The sequence below is a fragment of the Acomys minous genome (assembly GCF_964271855.1).
Source record: "Acomys minous genome assembly, chromosome: 5".
Classification (NCBI taxonomy): domain Eukaryota; kingdom Metazoa; phylum Chordata; class Mammalia; order Rodentia; family Muridae; genus Acomys; species Acomys minous.
Window position 1 is genome coordinate 13,654,291 of NC_140494.1, and position 16,412 is coordinate 13,670,702.

Below are 16,412 nucleotides of genomic sequence, written 5' to 3' on the forward strand. Positions count from 1 at the left end.
CTCCCAGCTCAGGTATGCTAGCATTACAGATGTGTGTCACCTTCTCTGGCTCCGAGTCCCCACTTTAGGGCAATGGAGACCATTTTGAAGACTGGCACTATGGTGCATCCCCCTATTATTCCAGTGCCTGAAAGGCTGAGGCAGGTGGATTCCGAGTTTGAGGACAGCTTATGCTACACGGCAAGTTCCAGTCCAGCCTGACTACAAACTCGAATCGAGGGCTGGGGGAGGGGGAGGGGCAGATGCAGAGAGAACAGGATGAACTGAGATGGAGAGAGAACTCCTCCTGAACTGCGCACCATTAGCTGAAAAGTACCAACAGTTACGGGAAAGTCCTGAGGCTTCTCAGCACTTATGAAAGTTATGTACAAATTGACAACTGGCGGGCTTCCAGGAAAAGAGCCTTATAACAGAAATAACTGCATAAGCTAGAAGCAGAAGTTGGCAAGGCAATATAGGGTCTGAGTCTTTCCCCACATGAATATGATCGTACTTTGATACCTCCGTGACCTATGATCCCCGAAGCACGAGTAGGCCAGGCTTGTTAGTAAATCCATTATCACACATGCTCAGACTGATAATTAATGTTGTTCAAGGAAGCAGAAGCATACCCAAAGGATTGCTTTTCTTTTTTTTTTTTTTCAAAGGATTGCTTTTCATCTGGGACACTTGGGGAAGCCTTGTCCAGATTAAATCTGCTTAGGGTCTCAGTCTTAGCTGGGCGCAAGTGCGTCAGACCCTGCCTCACACAAGGTTCATTTCCTCTATGACGATCATCTCATGTGAATGTCCTGCCTTGTCTGTGTGATAGGTTGGAAGCGAAGTGGAAACACTGAATGTTCAAGTGACCTGCCTGTTTAAGGAGCTTCAAGAAGCACACACGAAACTCAGTGAGGCTGAGCTAATGAAGAAGAGACTTCAGGAAAAGTAAGGACTCAAAGTTTATCTTGCTGCAGGATTTATGAAGTACATTACTGTGTCAAAGCAGTGTTGCTAGTGTATTATTGATTAAAAGAAAAGCAGGGGCCTAACTGAAATCTGGTTCAGAAGACAGTTTGATGTTGGTGTCTTCACCTGAAGCCATTGTTGTCACGTGGCTCATGAGGACACAAGAAGGCTTGGATTGTACTGTGCTTAGCACCAGCCTGTGTGACCCTTACACAGAGATGCCAGGTTGATAAACAAACGAGATAAGAGTACTGAGCAGAAAGAATCACGTGGGAGTTACTTAGAAAAAGGCCAGTCCGGATCAATTATTTCAGTCCTGAAAGCTGACATAGAAGTTGGTAATTCGGCCCTTGCTTGTTTTTCTGGATTTCTCGCCCAGTATGTACAGGGCGTCACACCTGATCCCGGGGCAGGACTCAGAGTGGGGAATCGGGAGTAGTGGCACGTGGGAGGCTGAGGCCGGAGTGCTGATAGTTTGAGGCCACCCTGAACTAAACAGTGGGGGAGGGGAAGGCTGATGAGATGGCTCAATGGGTAGACACTTGCCATCAAGCCTGACAACCAGACTTCCTTAATTCTATCCCAAGGACCTACATGATGGGAAGACAGAACTAACTCCCCCAGATTGCCCTCTGACGTCCACATCCACAGCTATACACAAAACAAACAAGCAATAAAAATGTGCAAGTGGAGTGAGCCAAAGCTTAGGAACCAAGTTAAATTGATGTCACGGGGGTTAACCTCCAGAGCCCCAGTGCTGTCACACTTTGTACAACGTGTATAGTATTGAGATGTGAGAGTTACTGTGCTCGGCATTAGCTCCCTCGCATAGCTATCGTTTCGTTTGTTTTTACTATTATTCCACTCAGCTTCTCTTCCTGACCTCTAAGAGACACTCTGGGGCTTTCCTTTTCTCTTACTGAATCCTTTGAAAAATCAGTCCTTGTGATGGACAGATTTTACATCCTGAAAGGTGCCCAGGCTGGGTTAAAATATCACCGAGTCTCCTTAAGAAGCAAGGCAGAAAGAGACAAAAAAAAAAAAAGCAGGAAGCAAAGAAAACAAAGTCTTTATTTGCCTCCATAAGTCCTGCAGACCAGCCGGGCGTGGTTGCACATGCCTTTAATCTCAGCACTCCGGAGGCAGAGGCAGGTGAATCTCTGAGTTCGAGGCCAGCCTGGTCTATAAAGCGAGTCCAGGACAGCCAAGGCTACACAGAGAAACCTGTCTTGAAAAAAAACAAAAACAAAACAAAAAACCATAAATCCTGCAGACCTACCACGCTTTTTATTTGACAGCCTTTTGAGGATTTGTGCAGAAGCCGCCACTAGTGACACAGTGTCATTCCTCCTTATGAAATATTCATCTTTTTCAGGTGTCAGGCTCTGGAAAGGAAGAACTCTGCAACCCCATCAGAGCTGAATGAGAAGCAAGAGCTGGTTTACAGTAACAAGAAGTTAGAGCTGCAGGTGGAGAGCATGCGCTCCGAGATCAAGATGGAGCAGGCTAAGACCGAGGACGAAAAGTAAGCGCGCTGCGCATGCGCAGGCTAGCAGCCTGCTCAGAAGGGGTGGACAGCGGTCCAAATACGACAAGTGGGACGTGAGAGTCATGACAAACTCTGTTTTGTTATTTGGAAAAGTTCTAGGAGATTCTTTGGAAGAATTAAATTTTTGAGTTGTAACAAAAATGAAATTTTATTTTCATTCTATTTTTTGGGCGAAAGACAGTCTTTTGGAAGTTAGCATATTTTTTTGGAGAGTAAGAAAAATGCTGGTATGTGGAGGTTCTAGTTTCATTTCTATTGCAGTGATTAAAAAAAAAAATCCTAACAAAGCAGTTTAGTGGACAAAGGGTTTATCTGAGCTTACAGTTCCATGGTGCCACTGGGCAGAAACCAAGGAAGCCTGGCCATTCATATCATAGCCACGATCAAGAGCGGGGAGAGGTGAATGCCTGGTTCTCGGCTTGTCTTCTCTACTTTTCCATTTTGTTTTGTTTTGCTTGTTGTTTTTCGAAACAAGGTTTCTCTGGGTATCTCTGACTGCCCTGGAACTCACTCTGTAGACATGGCTGGCCTCGTACTCAGAGACCCGCCTGCCTCTGCCTCCAAGTGCTGGGACAGTCTACACCAGGGAGTGGCAGGTCATCCCGTTTGGAGTAAGGCAATCAAGCGGGTCCGCACAGACGTGGCCACGAGCCAACCAGATTACAACAAGCTCTCACTGAGACTCCTCGAGCGACTCGGGCTACATCAAGCTGACAGTGAAAAGCTGTTGGGTCAATACAAACAGAGATTTTTTTCTTTGAGTTTTCAGAGTTTGTTAGGGGGACAGGAGGACAAGTTTCTGTGATATTCCCCTCATTATTCCATGTCTAATATCGTGTTTTAATAGATCCAGGCTAGCCTCTCTGCAGTCAACACACAACAAGCTTCTTCAAGAGCATAATAATGCACTGAAGACAATTAAAGAACTAACCAAAAAACAGGTATTTATAGGGGGAAAAAGTACTTCCATAGCCTGGGTGGATAGAAACCACTGAACATTCATAGCTATAAAGAAAAAAAAATTGCATGACCTCTCAACTAAGTCTGGTTTCAAAAATCATCTTATAGTTTTTCAAATGTGTCAGAATTATTGTAGCTTCTCATCCTCTGCGTATATATAAAATGTCTGTGTGTGGAGGTGATACTGATGTCTCCCAGGCAGGGAAACGGCTTTTCCCACTTCTCAAGGGTGTGTCTGTAGGAGAGCTGAAAGCCTGGGTCCTATGTGACCAGTATCCAGGGAGGCAACTGGCTGTGGCCATCTGCTGAATGAATCTGGGCAACGGCATCTTGCCTGCTGGCACGGAACCTGGAGCCCTGGGTTCATAGTATTTAATTTAAATCAGTAACAATTCCCAGCATGGCATAAACTTGGACCATGGAGTCTTTGAATTAAGTCTTTCCATTCATAAGGATTTAAGTATTCTTATCAATATGCTTTCTGAGAATCACCCGTCTCTCCCTCCTGCTCTCCCTCCCGCTCTTTCTCCCTCCTTCCCACCTTTGTTCCTATAGTGGGGATTACACCTAGGACCTCCTGCGCTGCAGACAAACATTCTACTGTTGAGATGCATCCTCATCCTCTGCACTAGGATCCCCAGCACTAGGGTTGCAGACAAGAGTCACCATCACATCTGTCTCGTACACAGGCACGGAGGATCTGGACTCAGGTCCTCCTGCACATAGCAGGCACTTTACTAACTGGATAAGCCCCTAGCCCTTTATACTTTATTTGAAAAAAAAAGATGATAACTCTCTTGAACCCAATAACTTAAAAAAATTATTTATTTAGAGAAAGAGTCTCTCTATGTGGCCTTGGCTAGCCTGGAACTCACTATGTAGACAAGGCTGGCCTTGAACTCAAGGAGTTCCACCTGCCCCTGCCTCCTGAGTGCTGGGATTAAAGGTGTGAGCCACCATGTCCAGCAAGAAGCTAATCCCTTTCAAATGTAAACATGTTCACAAAGTTAAAGTAACAAGATAAAGCCAACAGTACCCAGGACTCACAGGCTCCTCATAGTGGGGCTTGTTGTCAGTGTGTCTGGCAGTTACCTGGCGTTTGATGTGTGCAGATGTGAACTCATCTGCTGTGTGCAGTGCCGTTTAAGAAAGTGTTTTCAATGAGGAAGTGATTATTTGCAAGTCACGAGTGACTACAACTTCCTGAATGAGCTGTCACTGCTCAGCAACAGACTAGAGCTGACAGTTTTTAGGTGTAAAACTTTCCATTTTCCTAAAACAGGCTGCATCATCATCTCAAAGCCATTGCTAGAATGAGGTTGTCTTTTTCAGGCTGAAAAGGTGGACAAGATGGTGCTGCAAGAGCTCAGCGAGAAGCTGGAGCTGGCAGAGCAAGCACTGGCATCCAAGCAGCTTCAGATGGATGAGATGAAGCAGACCATCGCTAAGCAGGAGGAGGACCTGGAAACCATGGCTGTCCTCAGGGCTCAGGTGAGGCACGGTCCAGACGTGAGCTGGGTGAGGTCAGCCCTCATCAGGTTTTCAAGTGTAAAAGTGGTGGTGTTTTGTTGTTGTTGTTGTTGTTGTTGTTGTTGTTGTTGTTGTTGTTGGGTTTTGTTTTTTTAATGGTCTTTCTGCCATTTTTTTTTGTTGCTGGTGGTCTGTTCTGTTTGGTTTTGTCAACACACGGTCTCACTGTTTAGCTGTGGCTGACTTGGAATTTACTTGGTAGACCAGGCTCGCCTTGAACACACAGCCAGCTGTCTGCCTCTGCTTGCCAAGGGCTGGAATTAAAGTTGTGTGCCATCATACCTACCCAGTGGATTTTTTTTTTAACTTTTAAATCAAAGCAAGGCATGGTTGTGCATGCCTCAGGTTTCAGCACTTGAGAGATAAAGGGAAGGGATCAATAGTTGAAGACCAACCTTAGACTCCCAGATACAAGTATTAAAGACTAAAGAAGTAGGCCATCACACCTGCCTGGGTGAGTGTTTTGGGGACAAAGTATTATATAGCCCAGGCTGGCCTCTTTGTTCATAGTTTCTTCTCATCTTTTATAAGACTTAATTCTAAACATTTTGTGGCTTATATTGTTTATTATAAATGATGTTTTGGGGAGAGTGCGGTTTTGGGGTTTGTTTGTCTCATGTCTGTGCGTGGGTGTTTGTTTTGGTAGATGTTCAATCAGCAACTCTCCTTTATGCACACCAGAAGGCAGAGACCACACTCAGGGCTGATACAGGATAGCAGAGACTCCACTGTTACTGGCTCAAAGCTAGGTCACAGAAATGAGTCTCCCTGTGATCAGCTACTGATCCCTGAGATGTCGCATCACCCGGAAGTGATGGAGGACTCCTAGAATAACCGGCTTGTTACATATATTACATATCTTTTGCTAATTATACTTTTAACATGATAGACTTTTTTTTTTCTTGAGACAAGAAGTCTCTACATAGTTCAGGCTGGCCTCAAACTCATGATCCTCCTGTGTTAGCTCTCCAAACGCTGGAAAACAGGTGTGCACAGCTATATGAGGCTTATTTCCACTTTAAACAGTAATGGATGATATAGCCCAAAGCCATGAAATCCAAAGGCCAGTTTTAAACATAGTAGGTTAAAAACTTGGCACCAGGGGACTAGAGAAGTCGCTTAGCATGTACAGCTCTTGCAGGAAACCCAACTTTAGCTCCTAGCACCCATGTCAGGCAGCTCCCAACCCCCTGTAGCTCCAGCTGCAGGGAACACAGCACCCTCTTCTGTCCTCTGCAGGTACTGCACACATGTACATGCACACACATGAACACATGAGTGCACACACACACACAATCATTTTTTTAAAAAAGAAAAGAAACTGTGACACAGGTATGATTAATCATGTGTGCAAACTTTAGCACCCAGAAGGCAGAAGATCATGTGACACAAACACATGACAAGTTTGAAGTGCTCTGCATATTGAGTTCCAAGCCACTGAGGGCTACATAGTAAGACATTGTCTCAAAAAATAAAACAAACTGGGGAGAGCTGGCCCAGTGGCTGAGAACACTGGCTATTCTTCCAGCACACCCACAGGCAGCTCATGCCGTCTGTGGCTCCAATTCCAGGGCATCTGGCACCCTCACACAGACATACATGCAAACAAAACACTAATGTACCTTAAAATAAGTAAATCTTTTTTAAAAATTAAAAATAAAACAAAAGCATGCAAAAGAAGATGAAAACAATGTTCAGATGACCTCCATTCACTGTGAAATTGCTCTCTGTTGTAAGAACAATGAACACCTGCCATAAAGCATTAGTTTTCTGTCTCCTATGTGGCAAATTGTGCCCAAAGCACAGCAGCTAAAAACAGAAACAAACATTTGTCATCTCATGCATAGGTTCTGTGGATGAAGAACCCAGGAGCAGCTCAGCAAGGGTCTGGTCAGAGTCTCTCACGAGGCTGCACTAACAGTGGACTTGGCAGGTCATGTCCAAGACGACAGTCACATGGCTGTCACGAGGCCTCCCTAAGTGGGCCTCTCCGGAGGCCTGCTCATGGTATGGCAGCTGGCCTCCCCCCAAAGCAAGTGATCCAGAAGAGAACAAGGCATGAGCCAGGGGCTTTTATGATGTAGTTTCAGAAGCAAGCCACCAGCCACCTCTTCTGTAGCATCTTAGTAGTTAACACCAGCAGCCCTATTGTGGGAACAGAGCGCAGAAGAATTTCAGTACCAGGAGATAAAGATCCTCTGAGCCACAGCGGAGGCTGGTGACCCCACATGCAGAGAAAGTGGCTCGACATGTCAGAGTCCAGGGAAAGGGAGACCTCTATCTAGGTTCAAACACTGAGACAGTCTTGCCTCTTGCCGCAGCCTCTGGAGTACCGGGATGACAGGCATGTGCTGCCATGCTCAGCCAGGTTTCCTAAGGCCAAGACTATTAAGCTCATGTGAAAAATGACGAGTTTATATTTGTGGGACTTTTCATGTGTGTAGCCCAGGACTTGCAACAGACATAGGATTCTCCTGCCTCCGTCTCCCAAATGCTATTCTGACTACTGATGAAGTAAAACAAGCAGCTGACATAAGCGCTCACAAGTGTCTGGGATTCAACAAGTAATGTGTGTTTATTAATCTTAACTGTAGCTTAAGATCAACATTCTGGTGAACCATTCACTATCTGTTATTCCTGAATACCATTTTAAAAAAGAATATTTTACTGAATTAATGATTCATGCATCCATTAAGCCATTTGTATGAGTCCAGTTTGGGGGTTCTCGTTATTTAAAGCACCCGCATACATACAACTTGTATCTACTATCTAATGGCATTGGAAAGCCATGTCTTATCACGCAGCAGAAGTCTCTGTCATTCCCAAAGCCTGTCTATAGGTGCAGCGCTGACCCTGACCGCAGACAGGCAGGGTCAGAGCATCCCTGAATCCCTGACCACAGACAGGCCAGGGTCAGAGCATCCTTGAATCCCTGACAGCAGCCAGGCAGGGTCAGAGCATCCCTGAACCCCTGACAGCTGTCAAGCAGGGTCAGAGCATCCCTGAATCCCTGACCACAGACAGGCCAGGGTCAGGGCATTCCTGAATCCCTGACAGCAGACAGGCCAGGGTTAGAGCATCCCTGAATCCATGCTCATTGCCATGGTAACACGCTTGCCTTTTCCTCTAACAGATGGAGGTTTACTGTTCAGATTTTCATGCTGAAAGAGCAGCAAGAGAGAAGATTCATGAAGAAAAGGAGCAGCTGGCCTTGCAGCTGGCAATTTTGCTGAAAGAGAACAATGACTATGAAGATGGAGGCAGGTAAGAGAAGGAGCAAAGGGAGATTTGGCGCACAGGCCAGCACAGGAGAGGTGTGCTGTAGGAGCCACATCCTCTTTGGTGCACAGGCCAGCGCAGGAGAGGTGTGCTGTAGGAGCCACATCCTCATTCACATCTGGGAAGCTCTCTCTCTATACCTCGTCTGTTCACGTTTCACATGTTTAGTTCGGGTGACACCAAAGCTTGACAGAAGCCTGTAGGAATCTGGCCACCTTCCTCACTTTGAAATAAGCTGTAAAAATAACATTCCGTATCCCAGTATCTTACCTGTCTTTAAATTCTGTTTTTAAAAAAGACTTACCAAGTCCTAACTTTCAAAAGTTATTTTTTGACTTAGTTTATTCATTTATTTACTTATTTTGAGACAGCCCATACCCTGTAACCCAGACTGGTCTAGAACTTGCTGTGTACCGCATGCTGACCTCAACGTGTGCTCCTGCCCCAGTCTGCAGGGTTCTAGTGGGAGTACAGGCACACACCATATGTCTGGCTAAATATTTATTGGGAGAGGTCATAAAATATTATTAAATAGAAAATAAAATAACACAAGCAATATGTATACCATGCTAAGTAACCTGTTTATTTCATTTGCTTCAAGTATTTTTAAAAGTTTTTCTTTGAACAACTTCTATCACATTTATTTATGTGAGGGGTGTGGATGCTTGCTGTGGTTTGTGTCTGGAGCTCAGAGGACAACTTGAAGGAGTCAGTTCTCCTATTCCACCACGTGGGTCCCAAGGGACGAACTCAGGCTTGTCTGCGAGTGCTGTTCCCGGCAGCTGAGCCATCTCACCGGCCTCTAGGACTTTATCAAAGGACCACAACAAGTTGAGGCCCAAGCTGGTTTCTCTTGTTTCCTGTCCTTCAATATCCCCCTTTCCCCTGACTTTGTGAAACAGGAGTGGTGTTATAATTTTACACACAGATATGCACACACATCCCCGCATTGTATTCTTAACCAACAGTTTTAGATTTATTGAATTTATGTGCGAGTGTTTTACCTGCATGTCTGTGTGTGCACCACATGTGTGTCTGGTGCCCGCAGAAGCCAGAAGAGGGTATCCAAGGCCCTGAATTAGAGTCTGAGGCACTTGTGAGCCACTGCGTGGGCGCTAGGAACCAAATCTAAGCCCTCTGTTAACTGCTGAACCATCTCTCCAGCTCCCAACATGGTGTTTTTGTAAGAAAGATAATACTGATTTTTTTTCTGTGTGTAAGTTACAAAATGATCAGTATAAATATTGTTCTGCAAACTTGACTTATACCATGTGATTGTGAACACTGATGCAGATGTGACTCATTATCTTTTAGAAAACAAAAATTTTGTGGTTTTTTTCTCTTAGCAATGAAATAATTTGTCCTATTTAATTGCTATGTACCATCTTGATCCAGAAATAGTGAGTTTTGGATCCTTTGTGCTATCAATAAGAGTTTGGTAGCTGGGCAGTGGTGGCACATGCCTTTAATCCTAGTACTGTGGAGGCAGAGACGGGTGGGTCTCTGAGTTCAAGGCCAGCCTGGTCTACAAAGCAAGTTCCAGGGCAGCCAGGGCTACAGAGAGAAACCCTGTCATGGAAAAAAAGCAGAAGGGGGAAAAAAGGAGTTTAGTTATTTCCTGATTTTATAAAGCCCCAGCCTTGTGTCTTTATCACGTTCCATCCTGGTACTAGTAGTGGTAGCTAAGAACCAAGCCTTTTGTTCCGGGTGGCTTCTTGTTGCTTCCTGGCCCTGGCCCTGAGAGTGCATGCTAGGAAGGCACTCTGCCACCCAGCTATGTCCTTCGAGTCAGTTCTGGTTCAGCCTTGGTTTGTTTTTGTTTGTTCGGTTGGTTGGTTGCTTGGGTTTTGGGTTTTAGGTTTTGGTTTTGGTTGGTTGCTTGGGTTTTGGGTTTTAGGTTTTGGTTTTGGTTGGTTGGTTGGTTTTGTGTTTGTTTGTTGACCTCTTTCCCACCCTCACACTTCTACTGGCTGCTTAATGGTGTCCTGTTTTGGGGTTATGGAACATCACAAGTAGTGTTGCTTTTGATCCCAGTAGGCAGTCCTTGATGGAAATGCAGAGCCGGCATGGGGCAAGGACCAGTGACTCTGACCAGCAGGCTTACCTGCTTCAAAGAGGTGAGTCACCTATAAGCTGAGTTTCCAAGTTACATCGTAAAAAATGGATCCCAAATCAAACTAGTCAAAATACAGCGCCTCTTACCTCTCCAGAATTCCAGGCTCTAATGCCGTCTCTTTTCATTCGGTCATTCAATGCCAGACTCTTCACCAGCCACTCCAGTGTACTGTCAGCTGATTGCAGCACCCTCTTCACCTCATCCTGAGCCTCTATTTGCATTTACTTAGAGGGTAAATGCATTTGCTTTGCTGTATTTTGTTTGTGGTGCTAGAAATTAAATCCAGATGCTGATGAAATGCTAGACAAGTCCAGGTCTAAAATGCATGGTGCTAGACTTAAGTTCTGTTAGTACCTGGGTAGCAGTGTCCTGCGATTTATAGTGAGTTATCAAAAGTGGAGTATTATCCTTGATTTTACATACAAAAAAAAAAAAAGAATTCAAAGGCCTAACATAGCTAGGAAAAAAAGTTAATGGCAATGCTCTACCAACCAGATTTTACATTTTACAGGCATAAACGCAGTTTATGTGCTAGACCAGCCCAAGTGCCTTTCACATTCTGTCCTGCTCTTGTTTCCATTGCTATGGTAACATACCCTAACAGGACACAACTTAGGGAGGGTTTAACTCACAGCTAGAAAGGTTATCACCCATCATTCCAGGAAAGTAGGGGCAGCAGGCACTGGGAAGAGTCACATCCCATCCACAGTGAAGAACACGGAAGTTGATGCATACACACTAGAGCTCAGCCAGCTCTCTTCTTGTTTACATAACTCAGGACTCAGTCCAGGAATGGTGCTCCACCGTGGGCTGCCCACATAACCAGCATCATCGAGACAGTCCTCCCAGGCACGCCCACAGGCCAACTGGTCCCTCACTGAGGCTGTGTCCCCAGGTGATACTTGATTGTGGCCAGATGACAATGAAAACCATCACACGTACAACTAGTAACCCAGGACAGCAGTCTCCTCACCAGCATATATAGTAAAGGGTTAAATCTGGGGAAAATGTCTCTGAATGTCATTTTGAATTTCCTGTCTGCCCCTCCCTCTCCATGCCCCCCCCACCCCCCAGCAAAGTCTTTTATAGGAAAATAAGTGAAAAATAAGCTTAGCAGTCAAGTGTTGCAACTCATGACAGTAATCCTAGTATCTGAGAGGTAGAGACAGGACGATTGAAAACTCCAGGCCAGCCTGGACCAGTCTGTCTCAAAATAATAAAATAAAATAAAATAAAATAAAATAAAAACCAAGATTAATATACATATGTGAAGGTACCACACCAAAACCCACTGTGTTGAATAATTAATATGCATTGATTGATTGACTGATAAAGGAGCTAGACAGATGACTCAGCAGCTAGGAATACTTGTTGGTCTTCCAGAGGACCAAGTTCAGTTCCCAACACCTGCACCTGGCAGCTCACAACTGCCTGTAACTACAGCTCTTGGGTCTCTGTAGACACCTAAACACCTGGCACACATTCACATACAAAATAACTTGGGGCATTTTCAGCATCAGTGGGTAAAGGCTAGCCTGCCTCAAAAAACTGAGTTGGAGTATAACATGGAAATATACTAAACGCCAACCTGTGGCCTCCACACACGTACACATAGGTGAGCATACCCACATGTATATGTGCATACAAACATCCATATACCTCTACACACACACACACACACACACACACACACACTTCTTGCTTCAGTAATAACATGCTTGCTTAGCATGCCTGAGGCCCTAGTTTGACCCTCAGTGTTGCAAATGAATCAATAAAAATGTCTTAAAACTTGTTTACCACAAGCCATCTATAAATTCATGAATTCAAGCAATGTGCTTTGACACAAACAAATGTTAAAGGTCATTTTCTTTGTCATGCTCCAAACACTAACACTTTAGGAGCAGAGCCAATTACTAGCCTAAGACCCTAAAAAGCCAAAAATGTTGTCCATAAAGGTCAGGCCAAAGAGATGCCCTGGAGCAGAAGCACTTTTCAGCATTAGTGGGAAATGGTGCTGATGAAGCTCTCCTTAGAGTTGGGATGCACTTCATGGCTGTGGGAACATGCAAGAGGAGGAGGAGGATGTTCACATATGGTGGGCAGGAAGCAGAAACAAGAGGCCAGGGTCAGGGTACCCCTGAGCCCCAACACACACAGTGACCACTTCCACCTTCTAAAGGGACCACAGCCTTCCTACCCGCAATCGTGCTGTCACCTGAGGACCATCAGTACCTGAGCCCCTGAGGAGGTGCTTCCTGCCAGACATAGCAAGGCCTTGCTGCGGAGCAAGGGGCCCCGCCCTCCTCTGAACCCCAGGTGCCTGGGGCTGCACCTGCTGGCTTCCCACCTGCCTTCTCCTGCCCCCCACCCCCACCCCCACACCCCATCCTACCCCCTCACTGATATCCTGGCACAGAGCAGTACTTACAACCTAGAGGATTCCCCATCTACTGGGTAAAGGAGATTGTTGTCAGCTTCTGAGAAAGGGCATGTCCTTCCAAGAACCCTTCCCCAGCTTGTTTCATCGCTCCCTCTTCTGTTTACATCCACATCTATGTCTCGCTCTTAATTCCTAATTCTTAATTCCTAATACACCACGTCTTGTCCTGGATTTAGAACTGAAACTATGTTTTCACAGACCGTGAACTTGAGATGGGATTTAAGTAACAAATACTATCTCTAGATTTCCCTGTGCTCATGTCACAGTTTCCACTGGTGACTCAAGCGTCTGTGTGTGTATCCCACTGGATACTGACTACTAAGTTTGGCAGATGCTCACACTGACCATCTGTTACTACGTTCAGGCCAAAGTGCTCTTGAGATGGAGCTGATGGCGCGCATCCCTTCTTGTCTGTTCCCAGGAGCCGAGGACATGAGCTGGCAGCAGCAGCCGCCGCGGAGTATCCCCATTCACTCTTGCCCCAAATGCGGAGAGGTCCTGCCAGACATCGACACACTTCAGATCCACGTCATGGATTGCATCATTTGAGTGTTGTTTCAACTCCCCAAAACTGTTGGTAAATGCCAGGCTTTCTCCTCCGAGACTTGTACTTCTGTCTTATTTGTTGTCACACAAATCCGTTTGCCACGTTATCCTTATTTCTGAAGAAGAAAATGTACATGACCCCAGGAGAGCATCTTCCAGACTAGCAGGAACTCACAAAGTAGAATCTAATTACCACCCTTCCTGTAAGCGAGCCAGTGTTTTTACGTTCTGCTCAGCCAGAACGGAGCACCCTGTGACCGAGCTCATGAACTTACATGGGAGAGACTCACTGACATCAGCTAAGAAGCTTTAAGAGGCAGGAAAGCAGAGTGGTCAGGAAGCATGCCCAGAGTCTTTTTCACCTGGCAGACATCTTGGTGTTCTGGGTGTAGCTATGTGGAAGCTGCCACACGGCCCTTTCTGACTGAACACTGTGGGCTTTCACACTGTGAGCTTTCTATTGATGCCAGGACAGGAGTGGAGTGTTGTCCTACAGCTGTGCAGTGTGACAACACCTTCGGTCTTTCTTCATACTGGAGGTGTATGGGCTAGTATGACGCATAGTTTACATTTTAAATGAACAGCTATTTTCTTCCTGGATGAAGTAGCAGCTTACAAACACCAGTTATTACAAAGTAAAATTTTACTACATGTCTATTCCATTGCTCAGACACAGCCAGCAACATCATAGTATATATATTCTGTATTAAGCTCACTAGACTTAATATAAGCTTAATACTGAGATGTTTTATTCATGGTAGTAGAAGCAGATCCAGGGCATATTTGAGTGAGAGTCCTGCTAAAACGGTGAGCAGAGCCAGGCATGGGGATGCACACAACACCTGAAATTGCAGCACATGGGTGGCTGAGGCAGGAGCCAGGTCTATGTCAAATAAATAGGGATTTGCCATATTTTGTGTTAAAAGGCTAGCAAGAACTAACCAGACACAAAAACAAACAGCACCAGGCACTAAAACATTTAAGAAAATTGTTTGTTTACTGTATGATCTCTGGCTAAACACACACACGTGTGTGTTTAAATACAGTCAGAATAGTTCATTCATCTCCAAGGAACATATGACTCAAATTGTAGTTTTCTTCCTGTCTGAACAGCTACATCATTCCAAGACAGTAGAACACTGGACTGGTCCAGCAGTGCTTAGATTGGATTTCCCGACTCAGACCCTAGGGACATTTCTAAAATTACAATGAAATTGTTTCTTTTCTTATAGTTTCTAGTATAAATTTCTTTACTATTTTATACTGGATAACGTAGCTTTCTGTAGTACCCCAGATAGGGAAGGAAACCAGGCAGTTTCACAGTGAGATTACTGGGAAAATCCTTTTACTTTGTTAAAGTATAATTATCTGATAAATCTAAACTTCGAAGTGAGAACTCAATTGGTTTATTAAGACTATGACCAAAACATTTGTTTGATCATGAAGAGTGAAGGCAAGTTCAAATTAAGACTGTTGGAGAGATATCTGTGTACCGTTTTCATAGCAGCATTTTCCACAGTAGCTAGACTACAGTGCAACCTAGGTCCACTAGGTGAGTGGATAAAGAAAATTCAGTGCATGTATATAAAGAGGCAGTTTCAGCCTTTAAAAAGAAGGAATTTGTGTCATTTGATAACAGATGAACCTGGAGGACATCATGTCAAGTGAAATAAGCCAGTCATAAATACCACATGATCTCACTGATATGCCAACTCTGGAAAAATTGAGCTCGTAGATGCTGAGAGCTGAATGGTGGTTAGCAGCACAGGAGGGAAGGTGTGGGATGGGTGAGAAGATGTTGACCAGAGGGTACAAAGCCTCAGGAGGGATAAGCTGTCGTGATCGGTACAGAACAGTGACTGTAATAATTTGTATATTAAGGCTATGTGGTGGTTCTAAGGGAATCACCAGTTTAGTAAACAACTTGTAAATACTCTGTGTGTTATCTGATTTATTCAAACAACTGTCTGTTCCAAGGCCTTGTTCCGTGTTACCAGTTAGCTACAAGTCATAGGAGTTGTATGCGTATTATTGTCTGTCTGTCTTTTCTTGGTTTGGATTTTAAAGACAGGGTTTCCCTGTACAGCCCTGGCTGTCCTGGAACTCACTATGTAGACCAGGCCGACGTCAGACGCACAGAGATCCCCCTGCCTCCCGCCTCAGTGCTGGAATTAAAGTCACCACGCCAGCTTATGCATGTTATTTTCATGCCTGAGTAGTCACCGCCCACATTTTAACAGGATGATTGTCTGCATGTGCCAATCAGACTTTTTCTGCTGTGACAAAATTTCTAACAGAAAACTGAAAAGGAAGAAAGGTCTTTATGAGTCAGTATTTCAGAGGTTTTGGCCCTGCCTGGTGGAGGGTGTGGTATAACTAGGCTGCTTACACATGGGAGGCCAGGGAGCAGAGAGAGAAATGCCTGAAGCCACTGGGCTCCCCACCTGCCAAGTCAAGTAGTGCTGACCACGTTTACTGTCGACTTTTCCCTCTCCAGAAGCTAAAGGGAGAGCTACTAATCTCCAAGGTGCTTTACCATCTAGTCAAGCTAACAATCAAACTACCAGCTATCACACTGAACTTTAGCAAATCCCTAGGGTTGCCAGGGTTACAGGGCAAGTACATTACCAACTCAGCCATCTCACCAGCCCCCTCATCCCCTCATTATTTTTCTGATAATAATGGCCATCTTAACACATGAGATAATACCTTACTGTCCTTTGGCTTTGTGTTTTCCCGATGGTCAGCATCACTGTGTTTTGTTCCATTTCTAGTGATTGATATTTTGGACCTTAACCACTTTGTGTATACACACACACACACACACACACACACACACACACACACACACAGTCAGCTAATATTTGAGGATGAGAGCAAGGCCACGTGAAGGGCAGGGCATCAGGATGAGTAGTTCACTGTCCTACCCACTCTGGCTGCTTTGGTCATTGGTTCCTTCTCTTTCCAATTTCTGGCCTTCTGCACCAGAGGCTCCCAAAACTCACTCTATATACCAGGCTGGCCTTGAACCCACAGAGATCCAC

The 16,412-nt window shown here is 45.0% G+C and overlaps 1 protein-coding gene across 4 annotated transcripts in view; it reads left to right on the forward strand.

Moving 5' to 3' along the window:
• OPTN (optineurin) overlaps positions 1–15,301 on the forward strand; it is a 47,195-nt gene extending 31,894 nt beyond the window's left edge. For 2 of the 4 annotated variants that reach the window (XM_084782544.1, XM_084782545.1), the window contains exons 8-14: positions 812–927; positions 2,324–2,473; positions 3,345–3,438; positions 4,790–4,948; positions 8,121–8,251; positions 10,301–10,383; positions 13,244–15,301. In XM_084782544.1, coding sequence (XP_084638670.1) covers positions 812–927; positions 2,324–2,473; positions 3,345–3,438; positions 4,790–4,948; positions 8,121–8,251; positions 10,301–10,383; positions 13,244–13,371 — 861 coding nt within the window. In that variant the 3' untranslated portion in view covers positions 13,372–15,301. Of the gene's footprint in view, positions 1–811; positions 928–2,323; positions 2,474–3,344; positions 3,439–4,789; positions 4,949–8,120; positions 8,271–10,300; positions 10,384–13,243 lie in introns of those variants that run through there. The other 2 variants (XM_084782546.1, XM_084782547.1) reach the window with 2 other exon arrangements.
• The last annotated feature ends 1,111 nt before the right edge of the window (positions 15,302–16,412 follow it).